General features: G+C 47.7%; 3 protein-coding genes across 5 annotated transcripts in view; all 3 read left to right on the top strand.

The window, feature by feature from the left end:
- Srcap (Snf2 related CREBBP activator protein) overlaps window positions 1-11,399 on the top strand; it is a 45,154-nt gene extending 33,755 nt beyond the window's left edge. For all 3 annotated transcript variants that reach the window (XM_033758563.1, XM_010617415.3, XM_010617416.3), the window contains 8 exons: window positions 45-247; window positions 4,077-4,246; window positions 4,395-4,591; window positions 4,989-5,103; window positions 5,302-5,421; window positions 7,338-7,532; window positions 7,651-7,734; window positions 7,836-11,399. In XM_033758563.1, coding sequence (XP_033614454.1) covers window positions 45-247; window positions 4,077-4,246; window positions 4,395-4,591; window positions 4,989-5,103; window positions 5,302-5,421; window positions 7,338-7,532; window positions 7,651-7,734; window positions 7,836-10,496 — 3,745 coding nt within the window. In that variant the 3' untranslated portion in view covers window positions 10,497-11,399. The remainder of the gene's footprint in view (window positions 1-44; window positions 248-4,076; window positions 4,247-4,394; window positions 4,592-4,988; window positions 5,104-5,301; window positions 5,422-7,337; window positions 7,533-7,650; window positions 7,735-7,835) is intronic.
- The window catches only part of Phkg2 (phosphorylase kinase catalytic subunit gamma 2), a 16,747-nt gene continuing 14,847 nt past the window's right edge, over window positions 11,360-13,259 (top strand). The window contains exon 1 of the mRNA XM_033758568.1: window positions 11,360-11,436. The gene's annotated coding sequence lies outside the window, so the exon portion shown is untranslated. The remainder of the gene's footprint in view (window positions 11,437-13,259) is intronic.
- Window positions 11,392-13,259, top strand: part of Tmem265 (transmembrane protein 265) — a 3,939-nt gene continuing 2,071 nt past the window's right edge. The window contains exons 1-2 of the mRNA XM_010617418.3: window positions 11,392-11,436; window positions 12,321-12,491. Coding sequence (XP_010615720.1) covers window positions 12,324-12,491 — 168 coding nt within the window. The 5' untranslated portion in view covers window positions 11,392-11,436; window positions 12,321-12,323. The remainder of the gene's footprint in view (window positions 11,437-12,320; window positions 12,492-13,259) is intronic.

The following is a 13,259-nucleotide window of genomic DNA, read 5'->3' as shown; positions in this document are numbered from 1 at the left end:
TCAGGGTTCCTTCCTTTATAGTGCTTGCCTTTTTCCTTTCACAGGTTCATCTTTGTCATGCCTCCTGTGGAGGCACCTCCCCCATCCCTACATGCGTGTCACCCACCTCCTTGGCTGGCCCCACGGCTGGCAGCCTTCCAGGAACAACTGGCCTGCGAGCTCTGGCCCCGGGCTCGTCCTTTGCACCGTATTGTGTGTAACATGCGTACCCAGTTCCCTGACTTGAGACTCATCCAGTATGATTGCGGTGAGTTCATTAGCGAGTTAAAAAAACCCTTGACCTCTTCTCATTTCATAGGAGCAAGACTTGTATCAGCCAGGGGTGGTGGCACATGCATGTGATCCCAAGATTCAGAGTCTGCTGGAAGAACAAGTTCCAGCCCAGTCTGGGCAACTCAGTGACTCAGTGAGATCAAAATTAAAAATAGCAAAGGCCTGGGGATATAGTTCAGCAAAGGCCCTGGGCTGCATCCTCAGTAACATACATGCACATAAGAATGTGCACACGCACACAGACTCACATCAGGTGTGCTGCATGTCACATCCCTAGGGATTTCTTTAAATCATTGGCTTTTTTAGATTGTGCTTATGGGCAAAATGAGTCATGTAGGGCTTTGATGAATTCATCTTCTTTTTTCTTTTCATTGATTAATTTTTTTTGGTACTGGGGATTGAACCCAGGACTCCTAACTTATCTACATTGCTAGGTCTTTTTTGTTTTGAGACAGGCTCTCACTTAGTTACCAGGCAGGGCTCGGGCTTGCAATTATTCTCCCTCAGCCTCCCAGAGTGCTGGTATTATAGGCTTGTGCTACTGCACCCTGGCTACGAAAGGGATTCTTTTTATGAAAGTTGAAAGTATATAATACTACTTCATTCAACTTAGTGAGTCCAACTCAGTATAAGTCCAAAAGGTGGAGTGGCTGGGGCCAGGAGAATGAGGGCCGATGGGGCTGGCAACAGGTTGGGGCAGGGTACAGAAATCCAGGACTTCAGTCCCATACACGGGTGCCAGGGCCCCATGAGCCTCACTAAGTTGGGATGAAGTTGGAATGATTAGTTTGTGAACATCTGTCATATTTTGCTAATTATGATACAATAGTGAATCAGCAGAGCTTAAGAGGTTTTAAATTTGTGGGTAAAGGTGTGAGGTGGTTTAAGATAATAATAAATTGGGCTGGGGATTTAGCTCAGTGGTTCCACTGCTTGCCTCAGAATCCGGTACAAAGTCCTGATGTACTAAAAAAAAATAAATAAATTATGGTTTGAAGAATGGAAAGGACCTTGGTACTGCATAGAATGTTTATAGCTGGTAATGGCTTAAACCGAGTATCTGTCATTTACTAATTGAGAAATTCTGAGAATAATGTGTGGCTGGTTCAATAGCTTAGTATCTATGGATCCAGGACCTTCTGGTCTTTCTACTTTGCCTGTCATCTGTAGCTTTTAGTTTTTTAATCTCCTGCTTATTTCTTCTTGGTATTAAAATGGCTTCCATAGAGAACCTACCAGTCATCTAAGTAGGGATTTAAGTGTTGAGATAAAAGCTGGGCATAGTGGTGCACTGTGATCTCAGCACTTGGGAGGCTAAAGCAGGAGGATGGCCAGGAGTTCGAGGCCAGTCTGGGCTTCATAGTGCGTTCAAGGCCAGTCTGAACTACATAGTGAGATCCTGTTTCAAAAATATAAATACAAACATAGTGACCCCCCCAAAAAAGTATTTTCAGTTGACTATGCTTCAAAACCCATTGGTCAGTGCTGGGCGTGGTGGCGCATGCCTGTAATCCCAGCATTGGGGAGGCTGAGGCAGGAGGATCACTGTGAGTTCAAGACTAGCCTGGGCTGCATAGTGAGACCCTATCTCAAAAAAAAAAGAAAGAAAGAAAGAAAGAAAAAATATGACAACTACATTAGCTAAATTGTTAATACCACCACCAGTAAAATAAACCAACATTCATGTGCCTTCCAATGTGAGGTGACCTTGCTTCAAGAACATCACAAGAGCTGGTCGTGGTGGCATGTGCCTATAATCCCAGCACTCAGGAGGCTGAGGCAGGAGGATTGCTGTGAGTTCCCTGGGCTACATAGTGAGTTCCAGGTCAATCTCAACTACATAGTGAGACTCTGTCTCAAAAAACCAAAATAAATAAATAAAATCCATTGGTCAAGCTGAGGCCCATCCCTAGGGAAGTCACTGACATTGGGTTTGGGCCTTCCTGTGCTGGAGGATAAGGATCTTTTCAGGTGTCCACAGTGTTAGTTGGGGTCTATTAACCAAAAATATTAGTTTATTATTTTTTTCTGTCCCGGGAATTTTTGGTGGTGAGGTGCTGGTGATTGAACTTGGGACCTGTGCTTGCAGGGCAGGTGGTGGCACCACTGAGATAAATCCCCGGCTATACTGGGAATTTATTTATTTATCTAATTAATTAATTTATTTATTGGTTTTTTGAGATATGGTCTCACTATGTAATTGAGACTGATCTGGAACTCACTATGTAGCCCAGGCTGGTCTCGAACTCTCAGCAATCCTCCTGCCTCAGCCTCCTGAGTACTGGGATTACAGGCGTGCACTACCACCCAGCTGTACTGGGAATGTGAACCTGGCGGTACTCCACTCCACCTTGCTCACCCTCCAGCCCCTGCTTTTTGGAGACAGGGTCTCACTAGATTTCCCAGGTGGGACTCAAACTTGTCATCCTTGGGCTGGCCTTGAACTCACTCTGAAGCCCAGGCTAGCCTTGAACTTACTGTCATTCTCCAGCTTCGTCCTCCCTAGTGCTAAGATTATAGATGTGTGATGACACACCTGGCTCACTTATTTACTTTTTTTGTTTGTTTGTTTTTTTGAGATGCCATCTCCCTGTGTAGTTTAGGCTGTCCTTGAACTCACTGTGTAGCCCAGGCTGGCCTCAAAGTCACAGTGATTCTCTTGCCATAGCCTCCTGAGTGCTGGGATCGCAGGCATGCACTACCACACCCAGCTTTGACTCACTTTTTTATTTTATTTGTTTTTTCCCGTGATTTCAGGGATTGAACTCAGGAACCGCTTGCAGAGCAGGTGGTGGTGGCACCTCTGAGCTAAATCTCTGGCCCATGGCTCACTTTGTTTTGAGACAGGGTCTCACTCTGTGACCCAGGCTGGCCTTGAAATTGGGATCCTCCCAAGAATCTGGTACAGGTACTCCTGCAGGAGGGAGGTTTTCTGAAAGTCCTAGAGCAGTGATGGCAAACCTTTTAGATCTTTGAATGATACAAATGGTCCATTGCAGCACACATGCCGTAGGTTCGCCACCACTGTCCTAGAGTGAAGAAAACCAGAATTTTAATTTGTATGTTTTCAATAACTATTTTAGTAATAGTTTTTTATATTTGAAACTGTTAGAGGAATTCAAAGTCTTTGATAAAAGTGTCCAAATTGGGCTGGAGGTTATACCAAATTGATAGAACACTTGCTTAGCATTTGCAAAGAAACCCGAGGTTCAGTCCCTAGCATAGAGAAAAGGCAGCCAGCATGCCCACCTGTAATCACAGCTGCTTGGGAAGCTGAGGCAGGAGAATTACTTGAATCCAGGAGTTCAGGACCAACCTGGGCGGCATGGCGAAACCCTATCTCAAACAAGAAAAAGTGTTCAGACTTATCAGAAATGTTGTAGGAGTTATTTTTGTGTTTGATGAGAGGTGAACTAGATCACCCCCTGAAAAAGCCATGACCATAGATTTGTTGATGTCTCTTTCTGGGACTCTGGTTCCAACTGGTATGACTGTTGTAGCACTAATAAATCTCATACTCTTAAATCATTGTGGATTCTATACACACACACACACACACACACACACACACACACGTGCGTGCGCATACTGGCAGTATCTTTTTGTACCCTTAGACGCAGACAAGTTGGATCCCAGGCAGGAACACTCTGAACAAGTGAACATTTAAGGGATGAAAGCAGTTGGAGTTAAGGTTTTTTGATTTTCTAGGCCAAAAATCTGATTACCTTTCAACTACATCCTTTCAGTGCTAAGTATTCTTCCAGGTTGTGGCTAGCTTCTTATGCCCCTTAATATCTTTTCAGGAAAGTTGCAGACTTTGGCAGTGCTATTACGGCAGCTCAAGGCAGAGGGCCACCGAGTGCTCATCTTCACCCAGATGACTCGAATGCTGGATGTATTGGAGCAGTTTCTTACGTACCATGGCCACCTCTACTTGCGCCTGGATGGTTCTACCAGAGTTGAACAGAGACAGGTAACCCCAGCATCCACAGCCCTTTAAAAATCACCTCAGCTTTTGTCTCCTTTCCTTGAGCCTTGAATTTCCAGATTGGGCCCTATTAAGCCTTGAACCATTTTTATGGATGATTCTCCCAATATGATTTTTTTTCCTTTCCCTCTAGGCCTTGATGGAACGATTCAATGCAGACAAACGCATATTCTGTTTCATCCTTTCCACTCGAAGTGGGGGTGTGGGCGTGAACCTGACAGGAGCAGACACTGTTGTTTTTTATGACAGTGACTGGAATCCTACCATGGATGCTCAGGCCCAGGATCGCTGTCACCGAATTGGCCAGACTCGAGATGTCCACATCTATAGGTATTGTCTATTCTCTTTTCACCTTGCATTCACTTTTTCTCTCTCTTCTTTCCTTTTCTTTTCATTCCTGGGGATCAAACTCTGAACCTTGTTCTTGCAAGGCACGCAGCAGAACCACTGAGCTGGATCCCTGGCTCAGCTCCTTTTTCCCCTCCCCTCCCCACTTCCTGTTTGTTTTTCTCTTTTCCTTTTTCTTTCTTTTTTTGAGACAAGGTCTCGCTATGTAGGCTGTCCTTGAAATCACCATATAGCCCAGGCTGTCCCCATCACAGCAATCCTGCCTCAGCCTCTTAAGTGCTGGGCTTACGTGCATGTGCCACCATGCCCAGCTACATTCCCTTTTATGATAGGATTTCCTAATGTATTCGACTCTTTCCACCTGGCTTCTCTTTCCTAGGCTGATCAGTGAACGGACTGTGGAGGAGAACATCCTAAAAAAGGCAAATCAGAAGAGAATGTTGGGGGACATGGCTATTGAAGGAGGCAACTTCACCACAGCCTATTTCAAACAGGTATAAAATAAGATATTTTGGTTGGGCAGAAGAGAATTCCTGTTCCTATAGGAGTTTCTGTTGCTTATTAAAGAGTTGTTGCTTTAACCTTCATAGACCTGAACAAGTGGTACCTCTGAAACTCTCAGAAACTATTCACCAGTAGGCCTGGCACTAGGATTCCACTGGCTGATACCTTCCTTCTGTTTTATCCAATAGCAGACCATTAGAGAGCTGTTTGATATGCCTCTGGAGGAGCCATCTGGTTCATCTGCACCTTCTGTCCCTGAGGAAGAAGAGGAGGCTATGGCTAACAAGCAGACCCATATTCTGGAACAGGTGAAAGAAGAATGAGCAGTCCTGAAATAGGGCTACTGCTTAAAGTACATGCTGTCATGGGCCAAGGATTTAGATCAGTGGTGCCATGCCTGCCTCGAAAGTGCAAGGTCCTGAGTTCAGTCTGCTTTCCTGATTATAGGCAGCCTTTGATAGTTTCATGTATTTTGCTTATTGGTTCACAGGACTTGGAGTTCTTGAGTCCTAGGTCGATTTGAATTGCAGATGCTGTTTTGAAAAATGGGGTTCGAAAATAAAATAAAAATACAGTTTGTACTTTTACCAGGTTGGTTTTGAACTGCTAGGTTCTAGCAGTCCTGCGCCTCAGTAGCAGTGCTTTTTAATTGTATTTGTTAAGCCAAATTGTAAATGTGTTCCTCTTCTGAGCCTTACATTCCATATTTCCAAAATGCTAATGAGGAGGAATATGCAACTCTTACAATTAAGTGATCCGTGCATGTAAAAAGTGTCTGGTTGGTCTGGGGATGTAGCTCTTTGGTGCCATGCCTGCTTGGCAAGTACAAGGTCCTAAGTTTGATTCGTAGCACCACCACCCCCATACCTGATAGCAAGGCATGGTGGTGTACCCTGTAATTCCAGCACTTGAGAGGCTGAGGCAGAAGTTTGAGGCTATCCATTGAGTTCAAGATCAGCCTGAACTACATAGGGAGACCCTGTCTCAATAAAACAGTGGTGCCTGGTAGCTGGCTCTGGTCATACAGCTCTGTAATCTTAACACTCTGGGAGGCTGAGTTGGGAGGATCACAAGTTCAAACCCATCCTGAACTACTTAAGAGATTCAGCAATACTCTTGTCTCAAAAAAAAATTTTTTTTTTTTTTTTTTTTTTTTTAGACAGGGTCTCACACTATGTAGTTGATACTGACCTGGAACTCACTATGTAGCCCAGGCTGGTCTCAAACTCACAGTGATCCTCCTGCCTCAGCCTCCTGAGTGCTGGGATTACAGGTGTGCGCCACCACACCTGGCTCCCTGTCTCAAAATTTAAAAATGGGCAGAGTATGTTGGCCAGTTTGAAGACCCTGAGTTCAGTTCTCTGCACCTCTAAAAATAGTGCCTTGTACATGATATGAAACCCTGCTTTCCAAATATTGAGGTATAAATGGGATCACTTGGAAAAGTTCAAAGGATTGCTCCCTAACTTCGTCACAAAATAGACTGAATCATATTTTTTGAGTATTGGATCTGGGTATGTTTTCTCAAAATTCTCCATGTGTAGACAGAAATTTAAGAACTAGGATAGAGCATCATGGAAGTGTTTCTCCCTACTGAGTCACTTCTTTTTGCTGGGCGTGCCCTAAGCTACTTCTCTCAGTGGCTTCAGTGTGAATTCCTTTGATACTCATTTCAAGAAAAGATGAGATATGGTTATTATGTTTTATTGGACATTTCAGTGCAAAAATTAAATTCAAACCAGGTGTGGTGGTGTATGCCTGTAATCACAGCACTTTGGAATGATGAAGCGGAAGGATTGCAAGTTTGAACTCAGCCTAGGCAATTTAATGAGTCCCTGTCTTTAAAAAAGGAGTGGAGTTGCGTGGGGTGTGTAACTTGGCGTATAAAGGCCCTAGTTTCAGTCTCCAGTACTGCCCCTCACCTCTCTACTTGACTTTTCTGTAACTTTTTTTTTTTCTTTTTAAGGAAACTAAGGCTAAGTATAATGGAAAGAAGTAATACTAAGTGTTTCTAAAATAGCATTTGTCCCTAGTTGGGAGTGGGAGAGAAATCCATTTCATCCTGTGTGGACCACTGAATTGTTTTGATTACTTTGGGATCCTAGAAGGCTGTTGTGTTCTCTTACATCTGGTTTTATGTAAATTTGGCCTCATATTTTTGCCAGAATCAAATCACAGGCTGTAACATTCTTTAAGTCATTCTTTTCTCTTCTGTATACTCTAGGCCTTGTGTCGGGCAGAGGATGAAGAAGATATCCGTGCAGCCACCCAGGCTAAGGCTGAACAAGTGGCTGAACTTGCAGAATTTAATGAGAATGATGGATTTGCTGTGGGTGAGGGTGAGGAGGCCAGTAGGGTAGGAGCTGATGATGAGGAGATGTCCCGGGCTGAGCAGGAGATTGCTGCCCTTGTGGAACAGGTCAGTGCTGGAACTAGTTCTTGCCTTCATAACATTTTCCCCTGGGTTTAAGGCCCTTTTTGTGGGTCTTGGGCACCAGATCCCTATGTTCATTCATAACATCTGCTTCACTCCATAGCTTACCCCCATTGAGCGGTATGCCATGAAATTCCTAGAAGCCTCTTTGGAGGAAGTGAGCCGAGAGGAGCTCAAACAGGCAGAAGTGAGTACTTCTGGGGCATGGGGTTTGTAGTAGTAAGCTGCTGTTTTCGCTGTGCTCTACTTGACTCTTACTGACCACCCTGGGGGCTCTGTTGTTGGTAGGAACAAGTGGAGGCTGCCCGAAAAGACTTGGACCAAGCCAAAGAGGAGGTGTTCCGCCTACCCCAAGAAGAGGAGGAGGGGCCAGTGGCTGGGGATGAGATCTGTGGGACTAGTGGAGGCAGCCACCGGCGCAGTAAGAAGGTCAAGGCCCCGGAGAGGCTGGGGACTCGTGTTAGTGAGCGACTTCGTGGAGCCCGGGCCGAGACTCAAGGGACAAATCACACTCCTATCACTTGTAGCCATCATACCCGCAGCACTTCCACTCCCCCCCGCTGCAGTCCTGCCAGGGAACGGGTTCCCAGGCCAGCACCTAGGCCGCGGCCTACTCAGGCTTCAACTCATGCTGTAATTCCTGCCCCAGTTCCTCCCCCAGTTCCTGTCCCAGTCCCTGTCTCGATACCCATTTCAGCCCCAAATTTGGTAACTATTCTTCCTGTCCATATCTTCCCATCTCCCACACCTCCTCCGCAGATTCCTCCTCCGTGTTCTCCTGCCTGTACCCCTCCTCCTGCCTGTACCCCTCCACCACCGCCTCATACCCCACCATCAGACCAGACCTCTCTCTTAACTCCTCCTGTTCTGCTTGATTCACCTTCTGTGCCCATCTCTTCCCCAGTTACTAACCTCTCATTGGGCTTGGGGCCTGAAGCAGAACTTTGTGCACATGTGTTGGCATCTACAGAACCCCTGGAGATGGCTGGTATGACCAGTTCTGAGACCTCCCCACTTACTCTTATGCCTCTTAAGGATCTATTACCAGTTGCTGTTGAGATCCTGCCTGTCTCAGAGAAGAACCTTCCTCTCATCCCTTCTGCACCCAGCCCAACCCCAGAGGCTGGCAGCATCCCCAATGGTCAGGAGCAGGAGGTACGAGATCCTGCTGAAGGTACCATCCTCACAGTGCTGGGTCATGAGTTGCCCATGGGCTTGAGTGAGAGCAATGGGCTGGAGCTCCCACCTTCACTACCATCTGATGAGCCACTCCAAGAGTCTAATAGGAATGTGGAAGAGTTGGTAGATGTTCACATCCCAACTTCCAGCCCAGAGAAGCCGCAAGAACTTGCTACATCTGAAATTACAGCCCCATCAACCTCATCTTCAGCCACCTCCTCTCCCGAGGGTCCTTCGCTTGCCCGGCCCCCTCGGCGTCGCACCAGTGCTGATGTAGAAATTAGGGGCCAGGGGGCTGGTCGACCAGGGCAGCCTCCAGGTCCAAAAGTGCTTCGAAAGCTGCCAGGACGGCTAGTAACTGTGGTGGAGGAAAAGGAACTTGTGAGGCGGCGACGTCAACAGCGGGGACCTGTCAGCACCTTAGTGCCTGGGGTCCCTGAGACTAGTGCCAGCCCAGGAAGCCCATCTGCCCGCAGCATGTCCGGGCCAGAATCCTCACCTCCCACCAGTGGGCCTGGTGAAGTTGCGCTATCATCCTCGCTGTCCGCCACAGCTCAGCAGCCCTTCATAGCTCGGCGGCACATTGAGCTGGGAGTGGCTGGCAGGGGCAGCCCGGAGAACGGAGAAGGAGCACCACTTGCCATCTCTCCACCTGCTGTGAAGCGTCGGAGGGGGAGGCCCCCCAAGAACAGGTCTCCAGCAGATGCTGGGAGAGGAGTGGATGAGGCAGCTTCATCCACCTCTAAAGGAAAAACCAATGGGACTGACCCAGACCCTGAAACTGAGACCCTAATTGTTGCAGAGCCTGTCCTGCGGCCTCAGCTTATTCCTGAACCCCAGCCTCCTGGATCCCTATCAGCTCACAGACCAGAGCCCATCATCCTGTCACCTGTGGAGAAAAGACGGCGTGGGCGGCCCCCCAAGGCACGAGATCTGCCTGTCCCTGGGACCATTTCCTCTCCAGGGGATGGCAATATAGAGAGCCGGACACAGCAACTCCCACCACTGCCACCACCCCTACCACTGCTAGCCTGTCCTACTGCTTCTGTCGCTAACACTGTCACCACGGTCACCATTTCAATGTCCCCACCCAAGCGAAAGCGGGGCCGACCTCCCAAGAATCCACCATCACCTCGAGCCAGCCAGCTCCCTGTATTGGACCGTGACAGCTCTTCTGTTCTTGAGAGCTGTGGACTGGGGAGGCGCCGGCAACCCCAGGGCCAGGGGGAAAGTGAGAGTAGTTCTTCAGATGAGGATGGAAGCCGCCCCCTCACCCGCCTGGCCCGCCTGCGACTTGAAGCAGAAGGGATGCGAGGACGAAAGAGTGAAGGGTCCATGGTGGTGGCTGTAATTCAAGATGATCTGGATTTAGACAGTGGGCCAGGCGGGTTAGAATTGACACCTCCTGTGGTCTCAGCCCCAAAACTGCGCTCGACCCGGTTACGCCCAGGGTCTTTAGTGCCCCCACTAGAGACTGAAAAGGTGCCTCGCAAACGGGCAGGGGCTCCAGTTGGTGGAGGTCCTGGGTTGGCAAAGCGGGGCCGCCCACAACCCCCAAGTCCCTTGGGGCCTGAGGGTTCAGTAGAAGAGTCTGAGGCTGAAGCCTCAGGTGAGGAAGAGGAAGGGGATGGAACCTTACGACGTCGGCCTGGCCCCCGCAGGCTTGTTGGGACCACCAACCAAGGGGACCAACGCATCCTGCGCAGCAGTGCCCCTCCCCACTTGTCTGGTCCTATCGTTAGTCACAGAGGCCGGAAGGCCAAAACGTGAGAGGGCTGCCCCTCCATCTATGCTTTGTACCGAGGCCACTTTCCCTGCTCCATGACCAGGCCTGACTCTGTTAACCACTACTTGAAGTCCTGAGGGGGAAAGCCTCCAGGGAGACATAAGGCCCTTCTCCCTTACCACCAAAGTAGGGGATAGACAACTACTTGTGGAAACGGGGCTTATCACAATCCTTCCCTCCCACCTACATGGCTGGGCAGTGTTAAGGGTGGCAAGATAGTCTTTGTCCCACCCCCTTGTACTTGATTTTCCAGCTATCTTTCATAGCCCCACACCCTTAGGGGAAAGGGGAGGGGCTTCTCTACAATGAGTTTTTTTTTCTTTTTTTTTTTTTTTTAAGAAGGAAAAATAATAAACTTAGTTTCTGTACAAGCATCCGAGTAAGGAAGCTTCTGATTTTCTGGTGTGGGGGGAGGATTTGGGCATTGTTTTCCCTTTCGTCTTGCAGAGATCCTTGTACCTGATCACTAACCCTAGATTATATACCTTTGAAATAGAAACTTCCACCCAGAAGAGCAAAGACTGGCAAGTTTGATCTGTTGGTAGGGTGTCTTTCCCTGAAGTCTTCGTTGTAATCCATTCAGATATACTCTCTCCCCTAGACTATTGCTGTGGTTACTGATCTCCCTCAGAGCTTTGTAGTGCCTTAGCCTTTTTCTTTCTTCCAACCAACCCTTTGTTCAAGCGATTCCTTTTTCCATAAGAAAGGGTATCTATTACTAGCCTCCTCCTCCTAGCCAAACTGGTTTGAGTCAGCAACACCCTCTTCCTTCCCTGCTCCTGGGGCTCTTCAGATGTTGACTGCTTAGTTGGCCCCACCCCTGGGCTTGGCTTGGAGCCCTGAGGCAGCTCCATCTCCGCCTGAGCCAAGTCAAACCTGAGGCTGGAGCCGAAATTCAAGAGTTCCTCAAAGGCCTATAGCCAGGTAAGAGCCCCGGTATGTTTACATTTTTTTTGTCCACGACTCTGGGTTCTCTCCGTGCTGCCCTTGTCTGCGTTCTTTCCTCATGCCTAACCTCCTATGGCTTTGTGGCACACGTTCTTTGCTCTCTGCTTGTTTTGCCTCTTGTACCCTTCCTGTCTTGTTTTCAGGGGACCGCAGCATTTGATTTTGCCTACTTAGGTGGAATGGTTGGATGTGAGAGTGGAAAGGTTGTGATAGGAAGCTTAGAGGGCCTGAGAAGTAGATGAGAAATGAGTAAGTATTGGTACTGTGCAAGTGTCTGAGAGGTAATGCCATCATTTGGACTCACTGTTCTCTGTGGTCTGGATTAAAATGTAGAGTAGATAGATAGCAAGGAGTCAGCATAGAAAAAAAGGCCCCAGCTTGGAGAAACAAGGTCTTTCTCTAGTGTATGATTTTGTCAGCTACAAAAAAAGGTTTAGATGGGTATTTTTTCTGATCCATCTCTAGAACTGTTGTTTCCGTGTGAGATGGTTGCTTGATGGAAGTGGAGTGCAAGATGTAGAGTGTGTTATTCACTGGCTCAGCCTCTGGGCAACTTCAGGGAACTTTTAAATTCATTTAGTCTGAAGTGTTTAAGATTCTGTATCTCCTCCTCAGTTGCACTTTTCAAAACGGTAATAGGTACATATTTGCTTGCCTCAAACACTCAGAAATTTAAGCTGAGGAAAAGGATTTTAGCTACACATTTCCTCTCCTGGTCTGAGTCACTGGAATTCTCAAGGCAGCATTCCTGAGAGTTGAGCTGGGCAGTGAGGACATTGGGCTCTCAGAGGGGTGGAGTCAGCAAGTCAGGTCAAGGCTTCATCTGTTGGGCTTACAAATACCTTGACTATCACCCACAGGTGATGGAGGACGAGGAGAAGGGAGTGGACACTGTGGTGAGCAACATGGCAGCTGCTCCTTCTCCATCCCCCATCCACCGCTGTTGGCTCCCCCTCCGCTGCTTGGCAGCTACTAGCATTATTTGTGGCTGCTCTTGCCTGGGAATCATGGCTCTTGTGTTTGCCATAAAGGTGAGGAATGCAGTTTCTAGGGAGTGGGGCTGGGTATAAGGCAATGGTCTTGAGTATCTGACCTGACTGCACTGACGAACAGTTTGTGTGTCTGGGCCTAGTGCAAGAGTAATAATAAGATAGAGTTTCTGCTGTCAGAGGACTCAGTCTATGCAAGAGTTGGCTGTGTAGGATGCAGTTCACAGTATCATGACAGAGGAAACACAGGGGACTCAGAAGAGAAGTGTGTGCGCTTTGGTAGCATAGGTGACTGGGAAGGTGTCCTGAGAGGGAAAGGCCGGTCAGTGTGTCCCAAGACCTGGACTATTCATCATGGCTAGTCTATGGAGAGAGGAAGCCAGAGGGTCCAGATTGTAGAGGGCCTCTGATTCTGTGCATAGGAATTTTAACTGTATCTTGAAAGTACTAGGAATCATTGAAAGTTTTTGCAGGAGGAAGTGACATGGTCAGATTTGTGTTTCAGAAAGATCCACTGTCAAGACCTACATGGAAGGTGAATTGGATGGGACAAGACTGGAGGCAGCTGAGCATAAGAGCAAAGAGTCTAGAAAGAGCCAGGTGTGGTGGCACACGCCTGTAATCACAGCACTCAGATACTAGGAGTTCAAGGCCAGTCTGAGCTATGTAGTGAGACCTTGTCTCAAAAAAACAAAAGGTGCTAGGGATTCGCTCAGTGGTTCTGCTCCTGCCTCGCAAGCACAAGGACCCGAGTTCAATCCCCGGTACCAAAAAAAAACAAAAAAACATATATTTATAAAATATATATTT

The sequence above is a fragment of the Fukomys damarensis genome, unplaced genomic scaffold (assembly GCF_012274545.1).
Source record: "Fukomys damarensis isolate Sample0158 unplaced genomic scaffold, DMR_v1.0_HiC HiC_scaffold_34, whole genome shotgun sequence".
Classification (NCBI taxonomy): domain Eukaryota; kingdom Metazoa; phylum Chordata; class Mammalia; order Rodentia; family Bathyergidae; genus Fukomys; species Fukomys damarensis.
The sequence above is the reverse complement of the archived record's forward strand: the minus strand, read 5'-3'. Positions and strand labels throughout refer to the sequence as shown.